The sequence below is a fragment of the Hakea prostrata genome, chromosome 10 (assembly GCF_041222555.1).
Source record: "Hakea prostrata isolate BN-2017 chromosome 10, UWA_Hpros_2, whole genome shotgun sequence".
Lineage (NCBI taxonomy): Eukaryota > Viridiplantae > Streptophyta > Magnoliopsida > Proteales > Proteaceae > Hakea > Hakea prostrata.
The window spans coordinates 38,536,531-38,563,016 of record NC_142609.1 but is presented as its reverse complement, the minus strand read 5'-3'; the positions used below and the strand labels follow the sequence as shown (position 1 = coordinate 38,563,016).

Below are 26,486 nucleotides of genomic sequence, written 5' to 3'. Positions count from 1 at the left end.
TTGAATTTACAATTCTATACCTCATTTATTACTAATTCAAATGTCTAATTGACTAAATACAAAAGAATATTTGTGAGAAATGAAATGTAGCCGTATCCCTTGAGTTCATACTTTTATAATAGTATGATAGTGATGATTTCTAAAAATCAACAAATAAAAAGAAATTAAAAAGGAATTTTTATTTAAAAAAAAAAAAAGAAAAGAAAAAAAAATTGTTCAACTAAAAAAAAAAATGACTTTAATTAACTAAGGGGAAAAATTATGAGTAACATGACCATTGTAAAATATAAGGGGATAATGAGAGAGCTAAGAGTTCAAGTCTAGATCTTCTACCTCAATATCTTGCATGGTCTCTGTCATGTGGTCTGTGAAAGAGGATTTTGGAAGTACGGGAGTAAAGAAACTAAACTAGCAAGAATTCGTTTTAGGGGAAATTCTGAAACTTTTGTGAGGAGAATAAAAACAAATAGAGAATAAGTAGGCGGGAGTGATAGAATTTTTCGGTAATAATTAACAAAGACTAACGATATTAGTATTGAAGAGTTTAATAATAAATTAGATAACTCCGGAACAGCATTATATTAAGGGATAATTAAAGGGATGGGATTGAAATTTCCCCGTAAATTTTACCGTAGCTCTGCTGTAATGCTAGAAAGTCTTCTAAGGTAAGTAAAACTCTATGAAACTTAGGAACTTTTAATGACCACGAAAAAAGAATCTAAACCAAAGTTTTTTTTTTTTTTTTTGGGTATAAATCTAAACCATACTCGTATCATATAATCGTGAATTTTTGTTTACCTTGCGCTATTCGGACTGGGATCAGTGTATTTATTCACATCCAACGGCTTTGAATTTTTCACTCTACTAACCACGGATCTAACCAAAGTCTGATTTGTTTTCACCTCTTTGTTTGATCTTTAATTTCTTGAGTTGTAAATTCTTTTGTTTCTTGTTTTTGAATCCATACAAACAGTTCTTGGTCCAATTCATTTAAGTCGAAAAATTGTCCACTCTTTTGTTTGAGCAATTGAGATTAAAACTTTGACACCTAAAAACACATGCCATAATTTCAATGTGGGGCAGTATGATCAGCACCACCTAGGACATTGTAGCCCGACATGACCCATCCTAGCATAGCGATGGTAGAACCTCTGTCCTCCACACTCCCCACCCCGATCCAATGGGTCTACCAAAAAATAAAAATTTAGGAAATTCTGTAATATATAACAAAAAAAAAAAAAAAAAAAAAAAAAAGATTATCTCTCTATGTATAGTAATATTATTTTTTTAGTAAAGGTTTTTTATTCAGATTATGTAACTGTTTATTTTTATTCATTGCATGATTCACAGATAAGTACCCAGCATCGTTAAACTATCGAAAATATATAAATGGATCCAGACCATCTCCAGAAGTTGGAAATGGTTATTGGAAAGCTACTGGGGCAGACAAACCAATTTACGATAAAGAGAAAATTATTGGCTATAAAAAGGCATTAGTTTTCTATGTTGGACCGGCTCATAAAGGTAAAAAGACTGACTGGAATTACAAGAATTTCGGGTGGAAAAAGATAATACTGAATCAACTAAGAGAGAAGAACAGACTGATGTGATGGTACTTCTCTTAACCTTTTTGTGATAGATTTTTATGTGTAGTTGGACCAGTGGGTCTTATGGAGGATGTATAAGAAGCCAAATGAAGGAGGAGCTCATAATGAAGAAACTCACGATGAACATGCAGGCGACAATGATTTTTGTGAGGCAGATGGTCAACATTCTTTGCCTGCGAGCGGTCTTGATATTTCCAATCCAATGGAACCAGAATGCAGCCATGATGGCAGTATAGTTAGCTACAATGGGCAGGCAAACCCATTTGGTGCGAATGAATTTAGTGGATTGAGAAACCCACCTGATGAGATTGGATGTAGTCATGCTCTTCAACACGACTCCACTGGACTGAGAAACTTAGTTGGTGAGAATGAATCTGGACACGCTCTTCCATATAACTCTGGAAATGGAAATCTAATTGGTGAGTATGAATCTAGTCATGATCTTTAGCATAACTCCAGTGGATTGAGAAACCCAGTGGTACGAGTGAATCCAATAATGCTCTTCATTATAACTACACTGGGCACTCTTATTATGATGATCTGGGATTATTCGAGAATTCCTCTGGGATATTCAACTTCTTTGATGCGGATCTGGACCTGATTTTTTCCTGTTGGTGGTCAGATTCTCCGGAAGATCAGGGAGATGTACAGAAAGGAGACAATTAGGTTTATTCGAGAATTTGGCTAGATTTGCTTATGTTGATAATGATATTTTTGTGCCTAACTTATATTTTAAAATAGCATCTTGGACTTTAAATAGTTGATCTAGCTATCAACAGAGAGCGCTAGAGCAGTCAATAGAAGAATATTGTTCCAACAATGATAATGATAAGGATCTATTTGCTTGTTATGACCATTATCCTATTATGATCACTCACAAACGTAATGAGAATGAATCGGCATGCAGCACTGTTTTCCAGATCCGTGTGAAGTGCAATGACCAATTATGCACTACAGTGATCGGTAGTGGTAGTTCCATTGATGTTATCTCTGACGAAGCTGTTCATAACTTGGCATTGCAGGCATCCACAGCCAAACCCCTACAGAGCTGCATGGGTGAACAATACTAACTTTGAAGGTTATTGACATATGCATGGTCACCTATTCTATTGAGGAATTCAAGGTTTAAGTGCAATGTGAATCCTCGATCCCTTTAAAGGTCTATTCTATTCTTCTTGTTCAACCATGACTGTTTGATAAAATGGTTCACCATTGTGGATATGGAAATACCTACTCTATTCACCATTGTTGTTTTCGCGCCGCTTACTCTTTAATTAATGTCATCTGCATCAACTGCATATAAACAAACTTCTCTCTGCTTCTTCTTTACACCACTCCCTTCTGCTCTTTCTTCCTTCTCCTGCAGCCCCTAACGCTCACTTGCACTGCTAGGCTACCACAACTTTCTCCAACGTTTAAAGACAGAAGCCCAAGTTTCTTCCACAGTTCTTCAAGTGAAACTTGAAATCTCAGCGGTAAAATCTGTACATTATTAAGAATTAACAATCTGAGTTTTGCCACTATTCTGCCCAAAGCGTTGCTGAATGAATATACGCTTTCCCCAACACTTGTGATAAGCCATCGCTGAATATACACAATCCACGAGAGTTTTAGGAAAGCCTCACCCAATTATACATTTTCTCCTGCGCTTTTGAATAAGTGTTGCCATATCATTCTCCACATTTTTTTGGAGGGGTTGCCAAAGATAACATTCTGATTATCATCAAGTCTTGTTCCAATTAAATGAGGTCAATTACAATGGATTATAGAGTTCCAATTAAATGAGGTCAATTACAATGGATTATAGCCGTCTATGTTAAGATCATGCTAGATACAAGACCTAAGCTATACAAAAATTAAAGCTTAACCAAAAAATAAAATTTCATTAATATTTTATAGCCTCATTTTATGAAGTCCTTCATACTTCCTTCTATAAGAGATTATTATGTAGATATGGAAAGAAACACTAAGCCCTTATAACCCTTGTATGGAAGAATTTTACAAAAATATCAAGTTTCTTTTCAAAAATTATTTTTTAAGCATCCATCAGAAGACTCAAACTAGAATACAATGGGAAAACTGAAAAGGAAACACCAACAGTTCCTGTTCTGGTGTTGACCTTACAATGGTTTAATTCTAATGCTAATATCAACTGATAGTTTGGCCGAGTGGTCTAAGGCGCCAGATTTAGGCTCTGGTCCGAAAGGGCGTGGGTTCAAATCCCACAGCTGTCACTATTTTAACATCCTCTATTGAGGCCGATTAAAAGTTTTTAAAAATTCTTTTGATTCTGGTTAATTTTCTTTTTATTTTATAGTTTTTTTTTTATATGGTAGAAAGGGAAAACTATTTCATGAAACCACAAGAAACTTTACATATCCTAATTTTATCAAACAAGAGAAATAAGCTAAGATAAAGAGTAGTATGTTCAATAGTCGGAACACAAGTTACACTAATGGCAAAAGTAGGGGCGGAGACAAGGTTTAATATTGGAGGGGCAGAGCGAGATCATACTAGCTAGATTGTTGCCTTTGATGTGGTGCCAACGTTGGATATATGCTACATGAATTCTATTAAATACTAGCTACACAAAAGAATGGTTCGATTTGATTCAAGAGAAAACAAAATACAAGACTATTGAGGATTGTTAAAATTTAAAATTTAACTTCTAATCTTGTTGAGGCATTTTTGATTGGATTAAAGGAAGGGTATATCAAGCACTGCACCATAATCTTCAAATACATGATATATGGTGTGATGACAAAGAACTTCTTGATTTACTTCTACCACTTAATCACAATTGGTGGCCGATAACTTATGTCCCAATTTTGATAAACATAGTAACTAACATTAAGGATACAAATCTTAATGGTTTTTGTGACACCACACTCCACCAATGGCTCTTGTATTTAGCATTTCAGTCCTCTATAGACCATATCAGGTCATCAAATGTAATAGACCCTACTACCCTATGTATCTGCTATCTTAATTAATATCAAGATTTTATTTTACTAAAAAAAAAAACTTATAATCTCAACAAATTCTTTGGTAAAAAAATGCACTACTGTGTGCATGGCAGAGAGATGTGCACAACAGGGGATTTTCCCCCCGGATATAAGTGGCTAAAGATGGTAATGGAATGTATTAATTGTTACATCAATATCTCCAAATACCCACTCACTTAAATAAAATATTCTATAATAAACATACTCCAAGTTGCACTATAGAACCATTCATTAAAAAAAAAAATCAGGACCAAATTTTGATTTTCTTTACAAATAGAGACATAAAAGAGAGAAATACTATCATAACATGATCACATGAGCCATGAGAAATACTATCATAACATGATCACATGAGCCATAAGAAATTGCCCAATCCCAACAAATGTTTGGAAAGACAACTACACAAAATTGCAACTATTACACGCAAAATTGTATTAGAGAAAAGGTTGTTGAGTTGACACTGAACAATGTTCTTAATGAAGAGGTTATTCAATTCCACTCTCCCTAATGGTATATGTAGTAGTAGTTACAAAAGAAAAAAAACACAGTAAAAAGTAGAAGAAAATAATAGAACGAATAGAAGGTATTTGAAGAAATGTAAAACTATTGTCCAATCAACAAATACAACAATGAATAGTTTTTCAAAGAGTGAATTTCCTTCTCGGTATAGGTGATAACAGGGGCTTCCCTTGTGAGGCAATTGGATCTAATTATGGGAAGGAGAGAAGGGCTCCTAGCGTTCTATTGAAACAGGGAAGCAAATCAAATGTTCGATCTAATCGATCTCTTCTCCACTGTGTCAATCGCCAGATGATGTCTGATATCTTCAACTGTTCTTCATCGTCCTTTCATATATTTATTTATGAAAATTTTGTTCCTTAATGAAAAATAAAAAAAATGAGAAAGGGAGCAATTGAAAATTAAAATTAATTAAACAATTTGAATTTATAATTATATACATTATTTATTACTAATTCAAAGGTCTAATTGACTAAATACAAAATAATATTTGTGGGAAACAAAATGTAATCGTGTCTTTTGAATTCATACTTTCATAATAGTAGTATGATAGTATGATAGTGATGGTTCTAAAAATCAAGAAAGAAAAAATAAAAAGAAACTAAAAGAAAAACACATATTTGTAAATAATGAATTTTTATTTGAAAAAGAAAAAGAAAAGAAAAAGAAAATTGTTCAACAAAAGAAATAAATGGCTTTAATTAACTAAGGGGGAAAAAATCATGGGTAACATGGCCATTATAAAAAATAAGGGGAGAATGACAGCTAAGAGTTAAAATCTAGATCTTCTACCTCTTGGTATCTTGCATGGTCTATTGGTCTGTGTCATGCGGTTTGTGAAAGAGGATTTTGGAAGTATCGGAGAAAATAATCTAAATTAGTAAGAATTCATTTTTGGGGGGAAATTCTGAAACATTTGTGAGGAGAATAAAAACAAATAGAGAATAAGTATGAGGAAGTGATAGAATATTTTGCCAATGGTGGATTAGTAGAGTAATTAAAAGCCCAACTTCCCATGGAGAGGTCCTGTGTTCGCATCTATTCGGGGCAGGCACTTATATTAGTAATATTCCCCCACTCTATATATAAACTCTTTGGATTCAAAAACCCCACCCTATGTATACGCTGGTTTGCTGTACTGCTAGGGAGTCTTCTATGATAAGTAAAACTCAATGAAACTTAGGAACTTTTAATGACCACGAAAAAAGAATGTAAACCAAATTTTTTTTTTAATGCCGTCCTGATCAAACCCACGACCTCTCCACTGAGAAGCATAAATCTTTACCACTCAACCAACCCTGCATTGGTATATAATCATGAAATTTTGTTTGGCTTGCACTATTTTGACTGGGATCGGTGTATTTATTCACATCCAACGGCTTTGAATTTTCACTCTAGCTACTAACCATGGATCAGTGTATTTATTCATATCCAACGGCTTTGAATTTTTCACTCTACTAACCACGGATCGTTTGATTCACGGGCGGAGATTACCGCGTTAAGTAAAAAAAGGCTATATAATAAGTGATTTTTATTCACACCCTATGCGAACTCTTCGTTCTCGTCTATCTTTGATCAGCAGAATGTCTCTATTTACCTCCCAAAAACCATCTTCACCTCGTTCGTCTCCTCCACCTCAAAAGAGAGCAAGAACAACTCAGGAAAATAATGTAGTTGAGCAGAAAGAAGGAGCAGAAGCATCAACAGCAATGGTAGTAAGAAAGGATGATTTTTACAAATCTTACTCACCTGGTACTCGATTCTGCCCAACCGATAGGCAGCTTATTCTTTTTTACTTGAAGAAGAAGATCAAGAACGAGACAATGCCAAAGAACAATATTCCAGACGTCGTGCTCCATAACTCTAACCCTAAACAGCTTACTGGTACGTTAAATTCATCTGAAAATTCAATCTTTTCGGAAGCATTTTATTTAGTCTCCTCTGTTAACGTCGTTTCTTTCTTAATTTGTTTTCTTGAGCTGAAATTTGTTAATGACTGTCGTTTATTGATAAACTAACTTATTTAGTTTACAGTTCTATATTAGATAACTATTAATTTTAAAATATGTTCTTTGCCCTGGTTTTGCTGTAAGTGAGCATTGAGATTTAAGACAATGGCAATTAATTATCCAAGGGTCATGTTAGAACCCAACTAAGAATTGAACCTAAAAAAATTCTTAAAATTAAACTTAAAAAAAAAAGGAGAGACAAAATTGAGAAAAAAATTTAAGAATTTATTAGGTTTAATTCTTTGTTGAGTTTTAATCATGACCCTTAGATAATTAATTGCCACGTGTCACAATCCTATATATGAATTACAGGGAATATTGCAGAGAAACCTATCGCTATTGTCGTATATCCAAAAGAGGATGAGTCCATTTAGGGCAAATAGAAAAAATACAGTAAAAAAAGGAGATAAGAGAGATGAGGGAGATACAGAGAAAAGAGAGGAAGAAGAGCAGAGGGAAGACATAGAAGCTCTCTGCCTCAAGATGCAGCAGCTTAGGGTTTCTCTTTCCGTTCGCAACTTGCAGAGAGAGATAGTATAATTAGGGAGAAGAAACAATGGGAATGCATGAAGACAATAATAATTATACTGGGAATCTCAAATTGTGAAAATTTACGTAACGAAGGAAAGAAAAGTTCAAGAACATCAGGATTGAGAAGTTTAATTTATTTACTAAAAAGGAGTGACCATTCCCATTTATTTAAACAACTCCGATGATAATTCGATTATTTCTCACTTTTGCACCTGAAACAATTAGAAAAGCTCATTCGATTATATCTCATCGATATGAAAGCATAGAACAGGAATCCACACCCAAAAGCCAATTCATCCATGACAGTATTTCCAACACAAGTAGCCCCATTTTTCTGAAGGCAAAATATGGCTATGGCAGTCCGAGTAACAGGTTCGTGCTTCCGCTTCCACTCGAGATTCCCAAAACCGCTAACGTAACTCTTAATCCTTTTTTCTCTGTGATTAAAATGTTGTGATGACATCAATTTCCAAAACCTAATTGTAGGAGAAGTTTCATCTTTGTTGGAGTGCTTGTGCATTTCCAAATTGCATATAGGCAATCAAAGATGAGCATTTTGTACTCCAACGTCAATGTCTATGGCTTAGAAAATATCGAGAAAATCAGAAAATACTCAAGGTTTGTAGGAAGTTGCAGAGGGTGAAAGCAGGAATTTTGGCATGCGAAAATAGAGAAGAACAGAACAATGAAGAAGAGATGCAATCATGTTTCGAAAATTTAAAGAAATGTCAAAACTAGGGGAAGGAAAAAACTCGGGGTGATCTAAAGTAGCCATACAAGAAAGACATTATTATAAGGTACAGTGGAAGATAAAAAAAGAGAAGAAGAAGACGTCTTGAAGAAATCATAGAGATGGCGAAATTGAAAGCTTAAACATCTAACACTAATTTGCGTCTTTCGATCCGAGTCTAAAAGCACGATTATGGTTAGTTTTTAGGATTCAATTACTGAACATCAAACCCTAATTCGCCTCTATTGGTTTGAAAGTCTGGTTTGTTTTCACCTCTTTGCTTAATCTTTAATTTCCTGGGTTGCAAATTCTTTTGTTTCTTGTTTTTGAATCTATACAAACAGTTCTTGGTCCAATTCATTTAACCAGAAAAATTGTCCACTTTTTTGTTTGAGCAATTGAGATTAAAACTTTGGCACTTAAAAAGACATGCCATAATTTCAATGTGGGGTAGTATGATCAGCACCACCTAGGACATTGTAGTGGGTCTATCAAAAATTTAGGAAATTTTATAATTTATAAGAAAGAAAAATGAGATGGGATTATTTTTCTCTCTCTATGTATATAGTAATATATTTTTTTTAGTAAAAGTTTTTTATTTAGATTATGTAAGTGCTAATTTTTATTCATTGCATGATTCACAGAGAAGTTGTCACACCCCGCCCCCGGCTTTCCCCGTGGTCGATCCTCCAATCTATGTTTTAGTCTATCAATAATATAAATACAAATACCTATCAGCGATTTAATTATATTCGTCCAATACTCCATCTTCCAGATTCGTCTCTTATATCTTGCTACTTTCTTCATCTTGATGGCTTCTGCTCTCTTCTTTCCTTTCTTCCCTCCTTCCCTCTTTTTCTCTCTCCCTTTCCTTGTCCCATCTTCTTTTTTCTCTTTTCCCCTCTCCTTCTCTATTTTTCTACTCCCTCCTTGGTTTTTCTTTCTACTTCTCTTCGTCTCTAATGGTGACATGCTTTAAGATATACACCAGCCCTCCTTTGGGTAAGTCTCATCACTCGATCCGGCAAGGACTGGTTACCTCTGAGGGATCCTGGGCAAAGGGGTAAGTCCACACCTAGCTCTCAAAACCGTGGGCTGGGGGTTAAGTCAACACTCTCTCACCACGACCATTGGCAATGAGTCTTGGCGCATGTCGGGGTTTCTAATCCAATGCGGGGTCATAATAGTAACATACTATATGAAGTCCAGATACTTCCCCTATGGCACCAACCAACTCGGTTCGGTATCCTTCGCAACCTAGGAGTGTGAATCCTCACGGAGCTACCTCTGTTGGACTCCACTCCTTAACCCTATGGTCATCCACATATTATTGGGGCGGATGCTCTCATGACTCCACGCGACACCCGGTCCGCTCCTTGGACGTCCATGAGCCCAACCCTAACATATGCAACCCTACCATTACATGACCAACAGTGGGACCACCGAGTCTCCGCACGGACTGGTTGCCGCTGTTGGATGAAACATAGTCACGTCACCATTGTCACGGGTCACCCGGCTTCAATTCCCCGCAAAGGGTAATAGCATGTGGGGTACCTAGCCATGCAATTCTAGACTCCCTAAGTATGTCATCAAGTAATCATGATAGTCTGGAGACATCGGGGCATGTGTCCCATTTCACAGCCTTCGATATCCCAGCCAAGATATCCCAATGGAATACCCCTTCCATCACAACTACACTACAATCACTCTTTATCATACCATGAACAGTTGTGCAATATCATGAAAGATGAAGTACATCAAGGAATACCACAAACGGCAAGTGTACAATAAGATTCACATGCTTTATACAATTACAGTGCATGATCAAAGAATAGTAAATAGAACAACAGAATCATCATGTATATGTAATTGCATATAAATAAGAATGCATGTCCTTACCGTAATTTAGTAGAGTCCTCTAACTTGCAATCCAAAAACTATTATAAGACTTTTATTTGAAGCAGAGACACCTATGCATAGGGTTACAAGAATGTATAGAGTCAGAGTCAAAACAATTCAAAATCAAACCTACACGTCTTGAAACCAGCCGGTTGCTTGTGGCGGTTGCTTGTTGCGACCTCCCGCGACCGCCCTGTTCCGTTTCCAACTCCGAAAATCGACTTTTTATCATCCGATTTCAATCCGTTTTGGGATGATCTTAGTCCAATTTCAAGCTTAAAAGGTCTAGAACAAGGGGGTAACAAGAAACCCTAAAATTAACAAAGATTTATTACCCAAATCATTCCCCTTGATGGGATCCATCCATTAAACAAATGCGGGGATTCGTTTCGGACAGGATCTCATCAAGAACATTGAAAAGGGAGATACAACAAATCAAATGGGTAACCACTAACAAAATGGGGATGGGTTCATATCAATCGGGTTAAGAGAGAATAGAGATGGAGATTCATTACCTTAATAAGAATCACCAGATAGAGGGTTTCATATCATTACGCCTTCCAATCCCCCGTTTCCACGCCCCTTCGCCCAAAATAGCAATCCCGAACATAATAATGCGTTATGGCAGGGATGCTATTTATCCGCTGGCTTTTCCCGCCCCTCCTTCTCGCTTGGTTTAATCCCCCACTGTACCCCCCCGTATATTGCTTCGGGTGCTTTGCTCTGGGGTTGAAGACCGTACAACCAAACCCAAATGAAGACATGGGGGAGATCTAGTCCATCATCTATGGTTTGTATAGGGGTTAGGGTTTCATCTAACTTGGCTCATGAAAGGTTTGATCCGGAGAGAGGGAATGATTGTTATCAATAACAGAAATCATAGGAATCTAGTTTATGTTAACAAACATTACCCTGGTTTCCCCACTGAGGTTCGGGTTTCGATCTTCGTTGGGTTGGTTTCGATCTTTGCTAGGGTTAAGATCATGTGTGATCATAGATCTCTGATGAGATCTGGAATAGATGGTTGCAAGAATGCATCATCTTCTTCCGTTTCAAAAGAACAACGAGAAGATAATTAGAAATCCTAATTGGTTAAACATGGATCTGAGAAAATATAGTGATCAGTTTAGGTTAACACAAATATCACCCAGGAGAGAAACAAGATCCAATCTTGTTGGGGTTTCCAACATAAAAACATAGGGTTTCATATTGGTTACCTCTCTGAGGTTGGTTCCTCCCATGAGAGTTACCCATAATTAATTCTCCAAACACCCAGATGATGGAAATCTCTTGTATTTCATGTGGATTGAAGGGTCTACTATGGAATAGGTTCTCTTGTGAGGGAAACAAATTCAATCATCTTGGTTTACTAACGATCCTGTTCCCCAAGACTAGGGAGATAAAGTTCCCCTTGGGTAGGATTTACATCAGAGGTTTTGGGGAGGGTCCATGATTAATAGAAATGGGTTCCATTGTTCCGGAAAACGGATCACTCCTCAATCTGGGACACGGTCTGTATAATTGGACCTTCCCCACAATAATAAAGATAGGTAGGATTGGGAGTATCTTGAGCTTTGGTGGGATCAAATTCAGGATCTCGCCATTGGCTTCAAGATCATGAGTGTTGGGGATTCACTCTGGGCTAAAAGAATTAAGAGGGCATTAATACCAACATTTTGAAAAGCCGTGAAGAATCAGAGATGCTTGAGGATCTTTCTTGGCTTCGGAGGGTTATTGGATCTTCCCACGTTCTCCCAAGGCTTGACGTTGAGGTGAAACACTGGTTCCCCCTTTTAATGCCGGTTCGGTTCTGGGTTTCCCCCCCCCTTGGTTGTTGGTCGGCAGGTTCGGTCTCCCATGCTATCGGGTTTAGAACTGGTGGGAATGTTTCCACGATTAGATAGCTTTTGAACCTTAAAAACGATATTTCCTGCCCTGCTTGGACAACTTGTTCAAATAGGGATTTATGGGCCTAACTTCTATTTTTGGATGGGCTTCTTTCATCTCGTCCTTACCTGTATGGGGGATGTCTTCCCGGTCCCTAGCTTTGGTCCATCCCGTTCTCCTTCACTGTTCACCCAAATCTGGTTTCCATGGAACCCCTCATCATTCCTGGGTTTTGGGTCAACCCATATCTTCCGAGATGGCCCACAAAGACATCTTCCTAAAATTTTAAGATAGTCGAATCCGGTCTACTTCGTCAACATTAACACCCCTTCCCCCGCGGGTCTTCGGGCTGTTTGGCTGGGTGTCCCCCAACTCAAGAAAATGAATGGTATTTTTTGTGTTTAAGATATCGAAAATATAAAAATGGATCTAGACCATCTAGAGCGGCTGGAAATGGTTAATGGAAAGCTACTGGGCAGACAAACCAATTTACTATAAAAAGAAAATTATTGGCTATAAAAAGGCATTAGTTTTTTATGTTGGACCGACTCAGAAAGGTAGAAAGACTGACTGGATGACGCATGAAGTGGAAAAAGATGATACTGAATCAACTAAGAGAGAAGAACAGACTGATGTGATGGTACTTCTCTTAACCTCTTTGTGATAGATGATATGATCCATTCTATTTGGTTGATTTGGATTTTTTTGGTTTTCAAGCAAACACTAATTTATTTATTACTTTTTTTTGTGTGTAGTTGGACCAGTGGGTCTTATGTAGGATGTATAAGAAGTCAAATAGATAAAAAGGAAGACCTCATAATGAAGAAACTCAAGAAGAACATGCAGACAACAATGATCTTCGTGAGGCAGATGGTCAACATTCTTTGCCTACGAGTGTTCCAGATATTTCCAATCCAATGGAACTAGAATGCAGCCATGATGGTAGTATAGTTAGCTACAATGGGCAGGGAAACCCATTTGGTGTGAATGGATTTAGTAGATTGAGAAACCCACCTGATGAGATTGGATGTAGTCATGCTCTTCAACACGAATCCACTGGAATAAGAAGCTTAGTTGGTGAGAATGAATCAAGATACGCTCTTCCATATCACTTTGGAAATGGAAATCTAATTGGTGAGTATGAATCTATTCATGATCTTCAGCATAACTCCAGTGGATTGAGAAACCCAGTGGTACGAGTGAAACCAATAATGCTCTTCATTATAACAACACTGGATAGTACATAAACCCAGTTGGTGATTAGTTTGTCTCCAATCTTTCTCCTCAATGTGGCTACATTGGAAACCTAGTTGGTGAGTTTGCACCCAATCATGCTACTCCTCAATTTAGCAACATTGGAAACCCAGTAGTTGATGAGTCTACCCAGTAGTGGGAATGAATGTAGACATGCTCTTCGGCATAACACTACACTGATGAATACAGAACCTTGTCATATGCTTATTGATCAGCAATCTGCCAACTTCATCAATTCTGGTCATGAGAATATTGTTAGTTCAGCTAAACCAATTTCTATAGAGCAACCAACAAATCCAACAGAAGACACTAAGGTTTGCCACTCTTATTGTGATGATTCGGCTTTGGAACTCAAGAATTCCACTAGGTATTTCAACTTATCTGATCTGGATCTGGACCAGATTTCTTCCTGTTGGTTGTAGGATTCTCCAAAGGATCAGGGAGATGTACAGAAAGGAGACAATTAAGCCTAAATGATTGGCCGAGTAATGTAATTTATAGCATTGTCTACGTATAGTTGGTCTTTTTTCTCTAATAGTGATGAGTTATCTAGTAGTCAGACTTCTACCATGGAGGAATAAGCACTCTAGTTAGCATACCAAGTTGAGGAAAATTTGAAAAATCATGTATGAAATTTTTTTCACAAACGGGAAGAATTTTTTACACTAAAGCCCCAATAACTCTTCCATGGAAGAACTTTACAAAAATATTGACTTCCTTTTCAAAAAATTATATTTTAGCATCCATCAGAAGACTCAAACAAGAATACAAATGGGAAAGGGAAACACCAACAGTTCCTTTCGGTGTGTCTCTTGTGTTGATCTTGCAATGTTTAATTTTAACTTTATAACAGATTTCAATATAAGGTGACAGTTTGGCCGAGTGGTCTAAGGCGCCAGATTTAGGCTCTGGTCCGAAAGGGCGTGGGTTCAAATCCCACAGCTGTCAAAATTTTAAGATTGTTTTTTGAAGTCGATTACGGGCGTGGATTCCAATCGGACCGCTTAAATGGGTCGTTTAATGTTGGCTATCGCCGATCAATGCTGTTCATGTTTGTGATATCAGGCATGGGATCCAATCTGACGGTTAAAAGTCTTAAAAATTTCTAGACGATTACGGGCGTGGATTCCAATCCGACCGCTTAAATGTGTCGTTTAATGTTGGCTATTGCCGATCAATGCTGTTAATGTTTGTGATACCAGGCGTGAGTTCCAAACCGTTAATATTTAGGATTTTTATTTGCGGAGCTCTCGGTGGTGAGGATTAATTAGGCCACGTAAGCATCAGTAAATCAACGGTTGTAAACTAAAAGGCAGGGGTATGTATGTAAATACAAAATTTTATTTTTACATTTAAATGTTTGAAAATTTTGAAATTTACAAATGACATCCCCACCTTTACCGATGAATCCCCAAATCTTCGATCTGTTCATTTTTAAGCCTAAGATGAAACCGCCCACCGTTGCTAACGCATCCCTAGCTCCGGCATTCTTCCGATGTTCTTTATGGATCGGTTTGACACCCCATTTCCCCGGGGTGGATTCCGAAGGATGAAACCTTTCGGGAGGTGGCGTCGCGGTGGTGCCGGACACCGTTTTCCCCTTGAAATGCTTGCACTAATGGCGTCTTTCGGGGATAAATCCGGTGCTCGGATCAAGATTCCCGGAGTCTTCAAACTCGCCATGATTTCGGAATTCGACTAAACCCTTGGTACCAGGAGAAACCTCGAGCTCGCGAATCGGATCAAGAGCGAACTTGGTCCGATTCTCTTTCTCCGGTTGGATGGCCGAACTCACGAGTTGGGGGAGAAGTGAAGGAGGCCCCTGTCTCGCCGCATGATACCGATAAAGATGATAAGGTCGAGAATGCCGATGATCCCGTAACTCGGTTGATGTATTGACATGATAACAATACTTCCGCTCCGGCGATTTGTAAGAACCTTCACAACCATGAAGCACTCGAACCCGGTGGGTTCGTGGGGAGCAAGATGATGGGATCGTGAATAATGTCGGTTCCGATCGAAACACGGTGGCGTTCTCCGCCGGAGTCACCTCTGTGTCCTTCATCGCCGATCACCGTCCTTGCCGCGTTTCTTAGACCAAGCTAGTCGATGAGAGCTTGAACCCTAGTTTTCTTCTTCGATTTTGACATAGAACGAGAATTGGGAATTCGTCGAATAGAACCAGGGATGTCATTTTGTAAATTCTGAAATTTTCTAACCTTTAATGTAAAAGTAAATTTTTGTATTTACATACATACCTCCACTCTTTAGTTTACAACCGTTTGATTTATTCATGCTTACGTGGCCTAATCCTCACCATCGGCGACAGAAGGCAGCTGCTGCCACAAATAAAAATCCTAATATTTAAGAGAAATTTTAGGGATACTTCAAAATATATAGTAAAAATCAAAAATACCCCAAAAGTATTTTAAGCTACTAAAAACACCCCAAAATGTATCTTAAAAATGTCAACCGCTTGCTTTTCCATTAGAATGGTAAATTAAATGAGAAGAATAAACAAATATGTTCTTAATTCTATTTTCGTACTAAAGATTAACAATAGGATTTTAATCGATTCTATACATTGTAACTTATAAATGTCAATATACCCTTTATCTTTTCTTCTTCCCCACAAAAATCTACAATTTTTTTTATTAGAAAAGAATATACCATTTAGTGAATGGCTCTTCATGTTGTCCCCGTCGTGATATTTTTGATGTGGAACATAGACTTGAAAGTATTCTTTTAAACATGTTTCTAGGTGGATCAATGAGGCCACTTATCATCTAGCCTGGAGGGCTGAGCCAATGATGGCCCCGACTCTTTATTTCCTTTCCTTGGGTGTAGTTTATTTGTAGCTTTGCTTCATCGGTGTTGCTGTGTCAATGAATTTACCAAAAAAAAGTAAAAAAATCCACTATTCTTAATCTATCAAATATATTTCAGGATTTTTTACCAAAAAAATATTCCATAATTAATCTTCCTTTTTCTCTTTCTGATTTCAACCATTTTTAATTTTTCTTCCTTGTTCATCTTTGTTTTCCAAAGGGATGGGGAGCCGGGGGGAAATTGAAAAATAATGAGATCAACTATCACACGAGGGGAAGAGGAGTTTTGCACTTAGGTGGAACATTATTAAATCTTTTTCGGTACAAATTATTAAATATTTCTATTTTTTTTTCCATTTGAAGCTCTACCCTCATGTCTTTGATGGTGTTGGGTCTCTGAAGACAAGATTTTTGACAGTTCAAAGATCAATTTTATTACTACTTATAAGGAGACCTCAGTGCCATGTTCTACTCTTTGAGACGTGAGCAATGTTTAAAGTATCGGTATCGAGTATCGTATCGGTCAGGTGATTTTAAGAGACGTATCATCCTGTATCGAGTATTGTATCGCTCTGACTAATGTATTTTAGTGTAATTCAATGGAGAGACGTATCGAGATGTATCGTATCGGTTGGGTCAAACATGGATACGTATCGGCTAGTATCGTATGGTATCGTGGGATACTTTAAACCTTGGACGTGAGTATTGATTCTCATAATCAATTAAAAAAAAAAAATCGAAGGGAAAGAATGGATTGATTTTGAATATAATTGATTGTGGTCAACCTTAATTTGAATATTTAAGCTATTTTAGAGTAATTGATTGTAAGGTTTTCTAAATTAAATTGTAGATGAAATCCACTGCTAAACAAGTTGGAAATAATTTCCTTCCCTCCCAATTTTTTAGATGATTTTTTTTTTGTTTTTCAATTCTTAAAAACAAGATGTCAATGGTTGAGATTTATAAAATCTGGATTAAAGTCCATTAAGGGGTAGTATTGCAAAATGACAAAAGAAATATAGACAAGTGGTTAAGGGCAGTACTATAAAGTCGTAAGGCATTAAGAATAATTTATGAATTATCTAACCATTAATTAATGAAATCTACTAACGGAGTGTACCATTGTGGCATTGTAAGAGACATTTTGGGATTTTTTTGCCAAATTGAAATATTTTTGGAGTGTTGTAATTTTTGTCACGAATTTTTTTTTTAATATTAAAAATAAAAACTACTAGGCACTAATTTAAAGTCTATATTAGTTTTGTACGAAAACAAAAACAAGTAAAAAGCATAAAATACAATGACCTTTCTACTCATTATCTTTACTATTAAAATTTTCTCCAATGGGAGGGGGGTGCAAGTGTTGGTATTTTGTGCATGATAAGAATGCCAAAAAAATTTCTTTAAAAAATATGTATAAATTAAGAGGGAAAATAGAAATTTTCAAAAATTTAGGGGATGGGGAGGGGTAGGGGCGGACCCACTAAGGGGCCGAAGGGGGCCATGTCCCCCGGATTTTGAACTTTTTTTATACTTCCATTAGTTTTTCACATTTTATATTAATTTTCTTCATTTTTTTTTTTTTTTTTCTCTTCTCACATGTGAAATGTCACTATTTGGCCCCCCTCAATATTGAAAACAATTTTTAAAGGTAAAATAATGGGTATAACTATCATCCTTAGTTAAAAACTAACTCTTCAATCCTTGTTTACAGTTACTAATTAACTAACTACCATTGATTTGCATCTCTTAGCTAAAAAAAATTGGTTTGTACTAAACTTTTTAGAGTTGGAAGTCATGTGTATTTTTTTTTGTTGATTGATTACCTATATCTTGTTGAAAAAAAAAATATCATTATCAATAATTTACCTATTTTTGTCAAATATGTGTGGGCCTCACGAATATATGTGGGTATATTCTTTAATATAATAAAATAATTTATAGATTGAGACCCCCAATGGGTCTTATAAGGGTCCACACAATATGTGTGGCGAAAAAATATTTATGCTTTCCCAATCTAAACTTCCATTATTCGGCCCCCCAATATTCAATCATGGGTCCGCCCCTGGGGAGGGAGATGCGCAGCCCCAAGGATGCTCCACCCTAAGGCAATGATCAGCACCTTTGAGTGAAGATAGGTCATTGGCTGACTTGTCCTTTGTAGTATTTAAATTATATATAAAAGCTATCTTGAAAATGTAATTCATGTCTCACAAAAAATATCAATTTTGTCACGTGGCTAATACTAGTTTCATCAACATTTGCTACTCTACAAATGTAAGAACATGATTTGAGACTTACTTGGGAAGAGGTGAAACCTCGAGGTGGTTGCCTTATAAAAATGAGAAAGCACGATAGGAGCACGATAGGCTTGAGTGATAAGAATAGGCGGGTAGGACAAGGAACCATCAAAGATGTGCATTGCAACATGACAATTGGCTTTTGATCAAATATGAGTCCCTCAATAAATTCGTTGCTAATGTACGGTGAAGAAGTGTGAAATCTAAAATCTTAAAGTAATCAGATTACGAAAACGACTAAGCGTGACAGGCTTGAGTGATAGGAATAGGTGGGTGGGACAAGGAACCATCAAAGATGCTAATTGCAACACGTCGGTTGGCTTCTTGAGTGTAGTGAATTCCATCCCAACTAACATAACTACCAGGTTTACCACAAGCATTTCCGTAGACGGTCCCGTTGATCACTGCTTTCTTCCCACAATCCACATGATGGCCGTAATAGCTTCCACAACAAAACTTAAGTGGGTCCACGAAACCTTGATCAACGGCATCAGTGATGAGATCGTACTTGGCTTTATACACGTCGACGTATGTGAAAACCGCAAGTGGGAACCGAGTCCTGAGTTGTGTGATCCGGTCCAAAAGCTGCCGGTTGAATTCCTGAGCCACCTCGTTTTGGGACTTCACACAACCATTCTGGTCCAAATGCGAACCGTCCTTGTTTGGGTAATATATAACTGAGTAAGGCAAACAGCCCACCGGCCCCGAGTTATGTACCCAAAATGTCCTCGCTCCTTCCTCATAAAGTCTCTACAGTCCCAATATGTAATTAATTTTCGTATTAATGGCAATTTAAAACTTAAAAATTATTAAATAAATAAAAAACCCACCTTAATCGCCATAGAAAATTGATCAAGGATATCAGGAACTGAAGCACGAACTTGATCTTCTGAACCGTGCTGAAATCCGTAAGAGAGATCGTTCTGACCGATATCGAATGTGTACAAAGCCTTGGAGAAATCTTCTGGCAGCGGTAGATCTTTCTTGCGAGCTTCGTTTTTTCCTTTATTATAGTTCGTGATAAGTGAAATAAAAAGATCTTGTACAGCAGATTTGAGTTGAAAGAAGTGAATTAGAAATTAATTTACCAGAAGAAAGTTGTTGCAGACAGCGTGATTTGAATTGTTGAAACTGAGAGATCTGGATTTCGAGATGAAAGGGACTGTAACCTCCTTGGCGGATTGACGCTCCTCCTACTGCGAAGTTCGCCCCATTTCTGAAGCTGGTTCCAATTGAATCCAGGTACGCGCTTAGATACGGTAATTGCAATTCCTCAGCTGCAAATCCAAATTTTTTTTCAGACTCAGTGTAGTTCCTTCTTCCATTGTTAGTGGAATCGATCGTTAAAAGACAGAAAAATTAGATTTTCAGCATGAAGTGAAGTAAAGAGTTAGGGAGAAGTGGCTAGGTATGGACTCACCAATGAAATCGACTATGAGACGGCCATCGCAGGCCCTGCCGGAGGGCTTGCCGAAGAAGGTCATGCCGTTGGGGGGAGGGATCGCATCGAACGCCGCGGATCTTGCGCCGGTGTCTGAGTTGGAGTCTCCGAAGTTGTAGATTGCTGGGAATTTGCAGCTGGAGTGCTCGGAAGTGGATGGTGATGATAAGTTTAATCCGCCCACTAGAGCTGCTCCTTCGGTGCCCATCAATACCAAAACCACCAGCCCAATTAGAGGGGGAGAGTAGCCCCAGATTACTGTCGTAACTCCAAAACAATCCATAGCCATTGCTTGTTTCTCAGCTAAGTTTATAATTTCACTCTGAAGAGTCAACAACTCATCACTCACTTCATTCTTCTGCAACTCTAGTCTCTCACAGCAGCCGCCTCTTGTATTCCTAGCAAAAAGAACCAAAAAGAACCAACAGTAAGGGGGAGGAGACCGGAAACTTGTACTCTGTTGCCTGTACTGCCTCTCCTCAACTTGTCTTTATGTGATTGTGTGACGTGAGATCTTGTCAACATTTGGAACTTGGGACTCAGAAAAAGGATTACCTTTTCCCTTATCTTTTTACCGACACTTGTCAGTGAGATGATGAATCGGAGAAGCATCCGTCCCTTGGTATACTTTGCTATTTTTTTCTATTTTTCTCTTTCCCCTCTTCTTATTCTGTGATCATGGCATCATCCCCGTCTCTGCAAATCCGAAATTATAGAGGATTAAAGTCGTTGCTGCAAGCCTGCAACTACCTTGCTTGTGGGGGGAAATTTTTCTTGTCTTGTGCTTCCACATTCTGAAGCGCACTTGCTCGCTGTATGTGCTTCGAATCCCCAAGCAGCAACTCTTCCGATCTGAAATCCTCCAGACCCATTATTCTTCCATTTGTTGTCGTCTCTGTTCTGGGTTTAGTTTCTTGGATTAAGTCGTGCTGATTTATTGCTCCAAAATTGCAGGTATTGTATGGCTTCCTTAATTTCCATGTAATGCCACTGAACTTGTTTTGTTTGGTTGGTACAAAACCCAGCTCTGCTTTTGATCATTGAAACCTCTTGATGGTGCCATTTTAATGATAAATATGTGTCTGTCAATACTTCAAATCCAGTGTGTTTTCATACGCTAGCAGTCATAAATTTTTACACTTTCGATTTGGAAACAGACCATGGTAGCGTAAAACCTTGTTAGGTTTAAATTGCAATCAGTATTCAGTAACAAATGTTTTTATATGCATTTGCTAGGCTAGTTTCACAGATGTGTGGCTTCATGCTGGGATGACTCAAGTATGTGGCGTTATTTCTTATGCTATTAATCAAATAATTGCCATAAAATGTCCCGTCTATTTCTTTTAGCTTTGATTTTCATGCACAAATGGCATCTGCATTGAAGTAATTTAAATTTACTATCTACACTGGGACCCTGCCAACTATATGGATGTTTAGTTAGCCAGTATTATCATTAAATTTGGAAGTGAATTAACATTCAGGAACATGAACTGAATCAATGTCCCATTTTTGGATATGTATGGTCAGATGAGCTTTTTAATCGGGATCTATGTCATCATGGTGAGGTGAGAATGCTGTAATTGTTTGTAAGGGTCTTCTTTTTCTTGATCCTATGAACCATTACAATAACAGTAGTACTTATCTGGCTGTTGTTTTTCTTTTTTAAATTTCCTTTTGGGTTGATATTTTTTACTTCCTTTTTTAGATATATTTAAATCTCAATTCAAGTTACATATTGCTACTTTTATTTCTTTGTTGGTTCCATAAACGGTGGAATTCACACCTAAGGTCAGTGTTAAAACAAAGATCATGAAATAGTGAATCGAAATAGAAACAAAATGAAAACACAAAGATTTAATGTGGTTCACACACCACGTGGTGTGCTATCTCCACGGGCGAAAAGGAAGAACTTTTTCACTATGTGGAAGAAGTACAAAAGGAGATCTCATGACCAATCGCCAAGAAATGACATTATAAGACCTCTCACTCAAAACCCTAACCGAAAAATCCAAATCCCCTAATAGTATGGTAGGCGAACGTAAGATACATATATAGAGTCCAATCGGATAAATGGGTTGGCCCATCCGGTCAGGTAGTACCGTGTTGTGGGGCTATGCTCCCCCCTCCATAGACCGAGATTAATGGTGGTCTCCTAGGCCCTCGCTTCCACCATAGATCTCCAAAAACGGGTTATTCATGTCGCTCACCAAAATATATCAGTGCAGGTCCATCTTCAAAATCGGGTACAAGATTTGGGTGATAACATAATAGTTAGCATGCTTGGGTAAGTGAATGAGTCTCTCAAAAAACAATTATTGTTTGAATGTTGTGCTTTCTTGTTGGTGTCAAAGTGGCATGCAGAAAATAGGAACATTCATTTGTTACTTTGATTATTGAATTGACCTTTAAAATCATGGAACCATAAATAAGCTTGGCCACTTGATATGTAGGGAATCGTTCTTTTGGTGCAAGTTTGGAACCTCTCTTCTCCACTCTCAGCTAATTGAGATACAACAGAAAAAAAAATCTTGTTATGGTTTCAAAAAAGGAGATATTTTCATTGATGTGAATTTCTTAGCATGATAGCCTCATTCTTATATTGGTTAGTGGTTTATTTGACATCAACTCTTATATATTATGACCTTGCATCATTTACAGAGTATTGGATTTTGCTATGGAAACTAGTAATGAGAGCAGCTCAGATATGAGCAATGAAGAGGAAACAAACATTGATTGAAGTATTGAGCAAATTGCAAAAGAAAGAGGGGATGGATGATGTCAATGATGCCCCTGTTTCTAAGGAAACTCAAGATCTAGAACATGAGATTCCAACAGTTGGCAAGGAGTTTGTCTCTGATGAACAAGCTTATGATTTTTATAAATCATATGCACTATCAATTGGTTTTAGTATCCGAAAAGGCCGGTCAGGAAAAACACATAAAGGTGTTGTATGGCGAAGAATATTTGAATGCTCAAAAGAAGGCTACCGAAGAGTGGATAAAAGGACTCTCAATCAGAGAAAGAGTCGTCCAGAGAGAAGAACTGGTTGTAAAGCAAGAATGGTGATAAAACCTATGAAGGATGGGAAATGGTCTGTCACTGAAATTGCATATGAGCATAATCATCCTCTTGCAACTGAAGCAGAAGCTTTTTTGCTTAGGTCACGCAGGGTTTTAAAGCCTTCACAAATTGGGATTGTGAATGACAATGATGGTTGTGTTATTCAAGAAAAAGCAGTCACAGATTCTCTTTATAGTGACATCTGCCACCAAAGTGTTACCTCTATGATGAATAATGAAGAGGAAGCAAACAGCAACAGAAGTGTTGAACATACTAAAAAGGAAAGAGAGAAGATGGATAATATCAATGATGCACTTGCTTCTAAGGAAGCTCGAGATGTCAAATATGAGATTCCAGCAGTAGGGAAGGTGTTTGTCTCTGATGAACAGGCTTATAATTTTTATAAATCATATGCGCAAACGACTGGCTTTAGTGTCCGAAGAGGCCGGTCAGGAAAAACACAAAAGGGTATTGTATGGCGAAGAATATTTGAATGCTCAAAAGAAGGTCATCGAAGAGTGAATAAGAGGACTTTCTATCACAGAAAGAGTCTTCCAGATGGAAGAACTGGTTGTAAAGCAAGAATGGTTGTAAAACCTATGAAGGATGGGAAATGGTCAGTCACTGAAATTGCATATGAGCACAACCACCCTCTTGCAACTGAAACAGGAGATTCTTTGCATAGGTCACAGCAAGTAGTCAAACCAGCTCAGGTTGGTATTGTAAATGAATATAAAGATGAAAGTTTAAAACCAGCTCAGATTGGGACTGTAAATGAAAATGATAGTTTAAAACCAACTCAGGTTGGGATTGTAAATGGAAATGATAGTTGTGTTATCCAAGAGAACGAAATGGTGGGTTTGTATCACAGTGATATGTGCCATCGAAGTGCTAGTTTAGAGATGAGTACTGAAGGGGAAACAAACATTAAAGAAAATAATGAACAAACTCCAAAAGAAAGAGAGAAGATGGATGATATCAATGATGCCCTTGTTTCATCAGAAGCTCAAGATGTAGAATCTGAGATTCCATCAGTTGGCAAGGAGTTCGTCTCTGACGAACAAGCTTATGATTTTTATAAATCATATGCACAAACAATTGGTTTCCGTGTCCGAAAAGGCCGGTCAGGAAAAACACAAAAAGGTATTGTCTGGCGAAGAATATTTGAATGCTCAAAAGAAGGTCATCGAAGAGGAAATAGGACTCTTAATCCAAGGAAAAATCATTCTGATGGAAGAACCGGTTGTAAAGCAAGAATGATGATAAAACCTAAAAAGGATGGGATGTGGTCTGTTACTGAAATTGTGTATGAGCACAATCATCCTCTTGCAAGTGAAACAGGAGCTGTTATTCTTAGGTCCCAAAGGTCTATGAAACCTACACAAGATGGCATGGTTGATGACAGTGATGGTTGTGTTATTCAAGAGAAGGCAACTGTGAGTTCCCATTTAATTGATATGTGCCACCAAAGTGTTAGTCTTGCAACACAAGCTGCCAAAAGTGAGAAGGCTACCTTGTTCATGAAAACTTTATTGAGAGAGGGACAGAAAAAGGTGGATGAAATTCTAAAAGAAGAATCAAAGTTAAAACCAGAAACAAGTTCTATGGTCCATTGTGATCCTATGTCTCAACTAGTAAGCCAAATTCAAGCAATGAGCGATGGTGCAACAAATGGCAGAATGGTAAGCATTGTGGAAAAGAAAAGGAAAACTGAATCTGAAAGCTCAGATAACACTAAAAAGGGCAAACTAGGTAGGTATTTCAATAATCTTTATTTTTGAGGTAGCATTTTATTTACTTCAGTGATACTGAAAGAGGTATAAAAGCTTATTGCTTGTTGATCACAGAACAAAATAGTAAAAATTTTGGAGCACACAAACAAGTATCTATCCAAGTGCAAAGTCAGTTGAGTTTGATGTCGTGCCCATTACCTTGTGGTAGTCCTATACAATGTCAGCATTCCTTTTCACCTCTTGCTTGCCACCATACAACTCATTTTCAAGAAATGTCCAAGGTAAGACCTATTACAGTTATTATTGCCTTATTTTTATTGTTCTGATAAGTTCTTGTTCTTTCATTATGTTTGGTAGGAACAGATAAATTTTCTTCCTGGTGACGCACAACTGCTACAATTTTTCAATGGCAACCACATTGAAGTTTTCCATGTAAGTCTGCCATGACTACTAATATTTAGGTAGTGCTTTAATAAATTTAAAGCTTGCCACTTTATAAGATTCAACAAGTTAACTCTCATGGTTAATGTAGACTTGTTTTCTAGTGGTGCTGGATTTCAATTTTTACGGGTATATTTTGTCTTCGTGCTCAATTAAATCCCAATTTGTATTCAGGATTTGCAGGTTCCATTGAACCAACGGGAGCAATATCATGGGCAATAGAAATGACTGACACTACAACATTATTTCCTGGGATTTGAAGGGCTCAGCATATGTATGCTTTTAAGCATCATGGGCGTGAGCTATATTCAGTTGTGTTAATTTGAAGATTTCTGGACCACCTGTTCTTTCAGGGATCACTTAGAATCTTGTCTAAAAGTTCACTGACAATTTGACATACGGTAAAACCTTGTTCTCATTCGCTTTCTTCCGTCTATCCTCTGGCTGCCAAAAATTGACTATTTTCTTTCTACTGATGCTAAAATTTCCATCATTGTAGAATTGAGAGAGATCGCGAGGAATAATTTGGAAGAAGGCTTTTCCTTAGGTTTTCTTTTCAAATGATAAGGTTGTAAAATCCCCATGTATGCTGATAGGGAAAGGGGTTTTTGAGCAAGCAGGATTAGTTACAGTCGCCAATAATATTTTTAGAGCCTTGTTTATCCATTCTAAAGAAGTGAATATAATAAACAATGTGAGAAGACACAGTGTAGTCCTTTGGCTCAGTGAGCTTTTTTCTCTCAGAAAAACTGATATGCTCCCTTGTACGGAAAGCATCTAGCAATCTATTGCAGCTGATTTTGATTACATGACCTACCAAGAAGATTAAATGGTCTTCCCAGATTGTATCTTGTATAGCTGCAACTACTCACAGCTGAGAATGTAACTAGACAATGTTTGAACTGTGAATGTGGCTCTCATGGAAAACCTCAAGCCAAGAAACAATGGGCATGCCAGATATCAACTCTGTCAGAAGGAGCACTTGGTTATTTCATTAACTAGGGTTTCAACTTTGAGATTTACTCTGTGTGCACGCAGGTGCGTGTGTGCTTGTGCGTGCACATACGATAGACACCTGATGTGCGTCTGATGTATCCTAGTAAGCTCCTAACTTCTCATTACAGGCTGTGTTTGTTATGCATTCTAGGACTTTGCATTTGTTGACGATAAAAACTACTTCTATCATCTAACTTTACTAGAATGCAAAACAAATCCAGCCTTGGGTTTTAAGATTTAGTCCAC

General features: G+C 37.5%; 2 protein-coding genes and 2 non-coding genes across 10 annotated transcripts; 3 read left to right on the top strand and 1 right to left on the bottom strand.

The window, feature by feature from the left end:
• Nucleotides 1-3,761: 3,761 nt before the first annotated feature.
• Nucleotides 3,762-3,841, top strand: TRNAL-UAG (transfer RNA leucine (anticodon UAG)). The gene has a single exon. It is a non-coding gene; the product is annotated as a tRNA-Leu (tRNA).
• A 10,468-nt stretch (nucleotides 3,842-14,309) lies between these two features.
• On the top strand, nucleotides 14,310-14,389 carry TRNAL-UAG (transfer RNA leucine (anticodon UAG)). The gene has a single exon. It is a non-coding gene; the product is annotated as a tRNA-Leu (tRNA).
• Nucleotides 14,390-18,488: 4,099 nt separating this feature from the next.
• Nucleotides 18,489-20,299, bottom strand: LOC149002813 (GDSL esterase/lipase At3g27950-like). Its single transcript, XM_089137792.1, has 4 exons — nucleotides 19,990-20,299; nucleotides 19,658-19,846; nucleotides 19,400-19,572; nucleotides 18,489-19,319 (listed from the first exon to the last, which is right to left on the bottom strand). The coding sequence occupies exons 1-4, from the start codon at nucleotides 20,297-20,299 to the stop codon at nucleotides 18,807-18,809; spliced, it is 1,185 nt and encodes a 394-aa protein (XP_088993918.1). The 3' UTR covers nucleotides 18,489-18,806.
• Nucleotides 19,724-26,469, top strand: LOC149002812 (uncharacterized). 7 transcript variants are annotated; one of them, XR_016170310.1, is made up of 7 exons: nucleotides 19,724-19,811; nucleotides 21,538-21,575; nucleotides 22,669-24,822; nucleotides 24,918-25,084; nucleotides 25,161-25,235; nucleotides 25,419-25,645; nucleotides 25,744-26,469. XR_016170310.1 is itself a non-coding variant. In XM_089137786.1 (5 exons), the coding sequence occupies exons 2-5, from the start codon at nucleotides 22,722-22,724 to the stop codon at nucleotides 25,464-25,466; spliced, it is 2,391 nt and encodes a 796-aa protein (XP_088993912.1). In that variant the 5' UTR covers nucleotides 19,727-19,811; nucleotides 22,669-22,721; the 3' UTR covers nucleotides 25,467-26,469. The 7 variants fall into 7 exon arrangements, 2 of the variants coding, with proteins under 2 accessions (XP_088993912.1, XP_088993914.1); XR_016170311.1 differs by lacking the exon at nucleotides 19,724-19,811 and adding an exon at nucleotides 20,470-20,964; XR_016170312.1 differs by lacking the exon at nucleotides 21,538-21,575 and having other exon boundaries at nucleotides 19,727-19,811; nucleotides 25,167-25,235.
• Nucleotides 26,470-26,486: the final 17 nt, after the last annotated feature.

Coding starts and splice junctions, on each gene's coding strand:
- LOC149002813 (XM_089137792.1), bottom strand. CDS start 20,299: ATGGCTATGGATTGTTTTGGAGTTACGACAGTAATCTGGGGCTACTCT. Junction 19,847..19,989: donor TCTCATAGTCGATTTCATTG/GTGAGTCCATAC, acceptor TTGGATTTGCAG/CTGAGGAATTGCAATTACCG. Junction 19,573..19,657: donor TCTGCAACAACTTTCTTCTG/GTAAATTAATTT, acceptor ACTATAATAAAG/GAAAAAACGAAGCTCGCAAG.
- LOC149002812 (XM_089137786.1), top strand. CDS start 22,722: ATGAAGAGGAAACAAACATTGATTGAAGTATTGAGCAAATTGCAAAAG. Junction 25,085..25,160: donor ATTTTCAAGAAATGTCCAAG/GTAAGACCTATT, acceptor TATGTTTGGTAG/GAACAGATAAATTTTCTTCC. Junction 25,236..25,418: donor ACCACATTGAAGTTTTCCAT/GTAAGTCTGCCA, acceptor ATTTGTATTCAG/GATTTGCAGGTTCCATTGAA.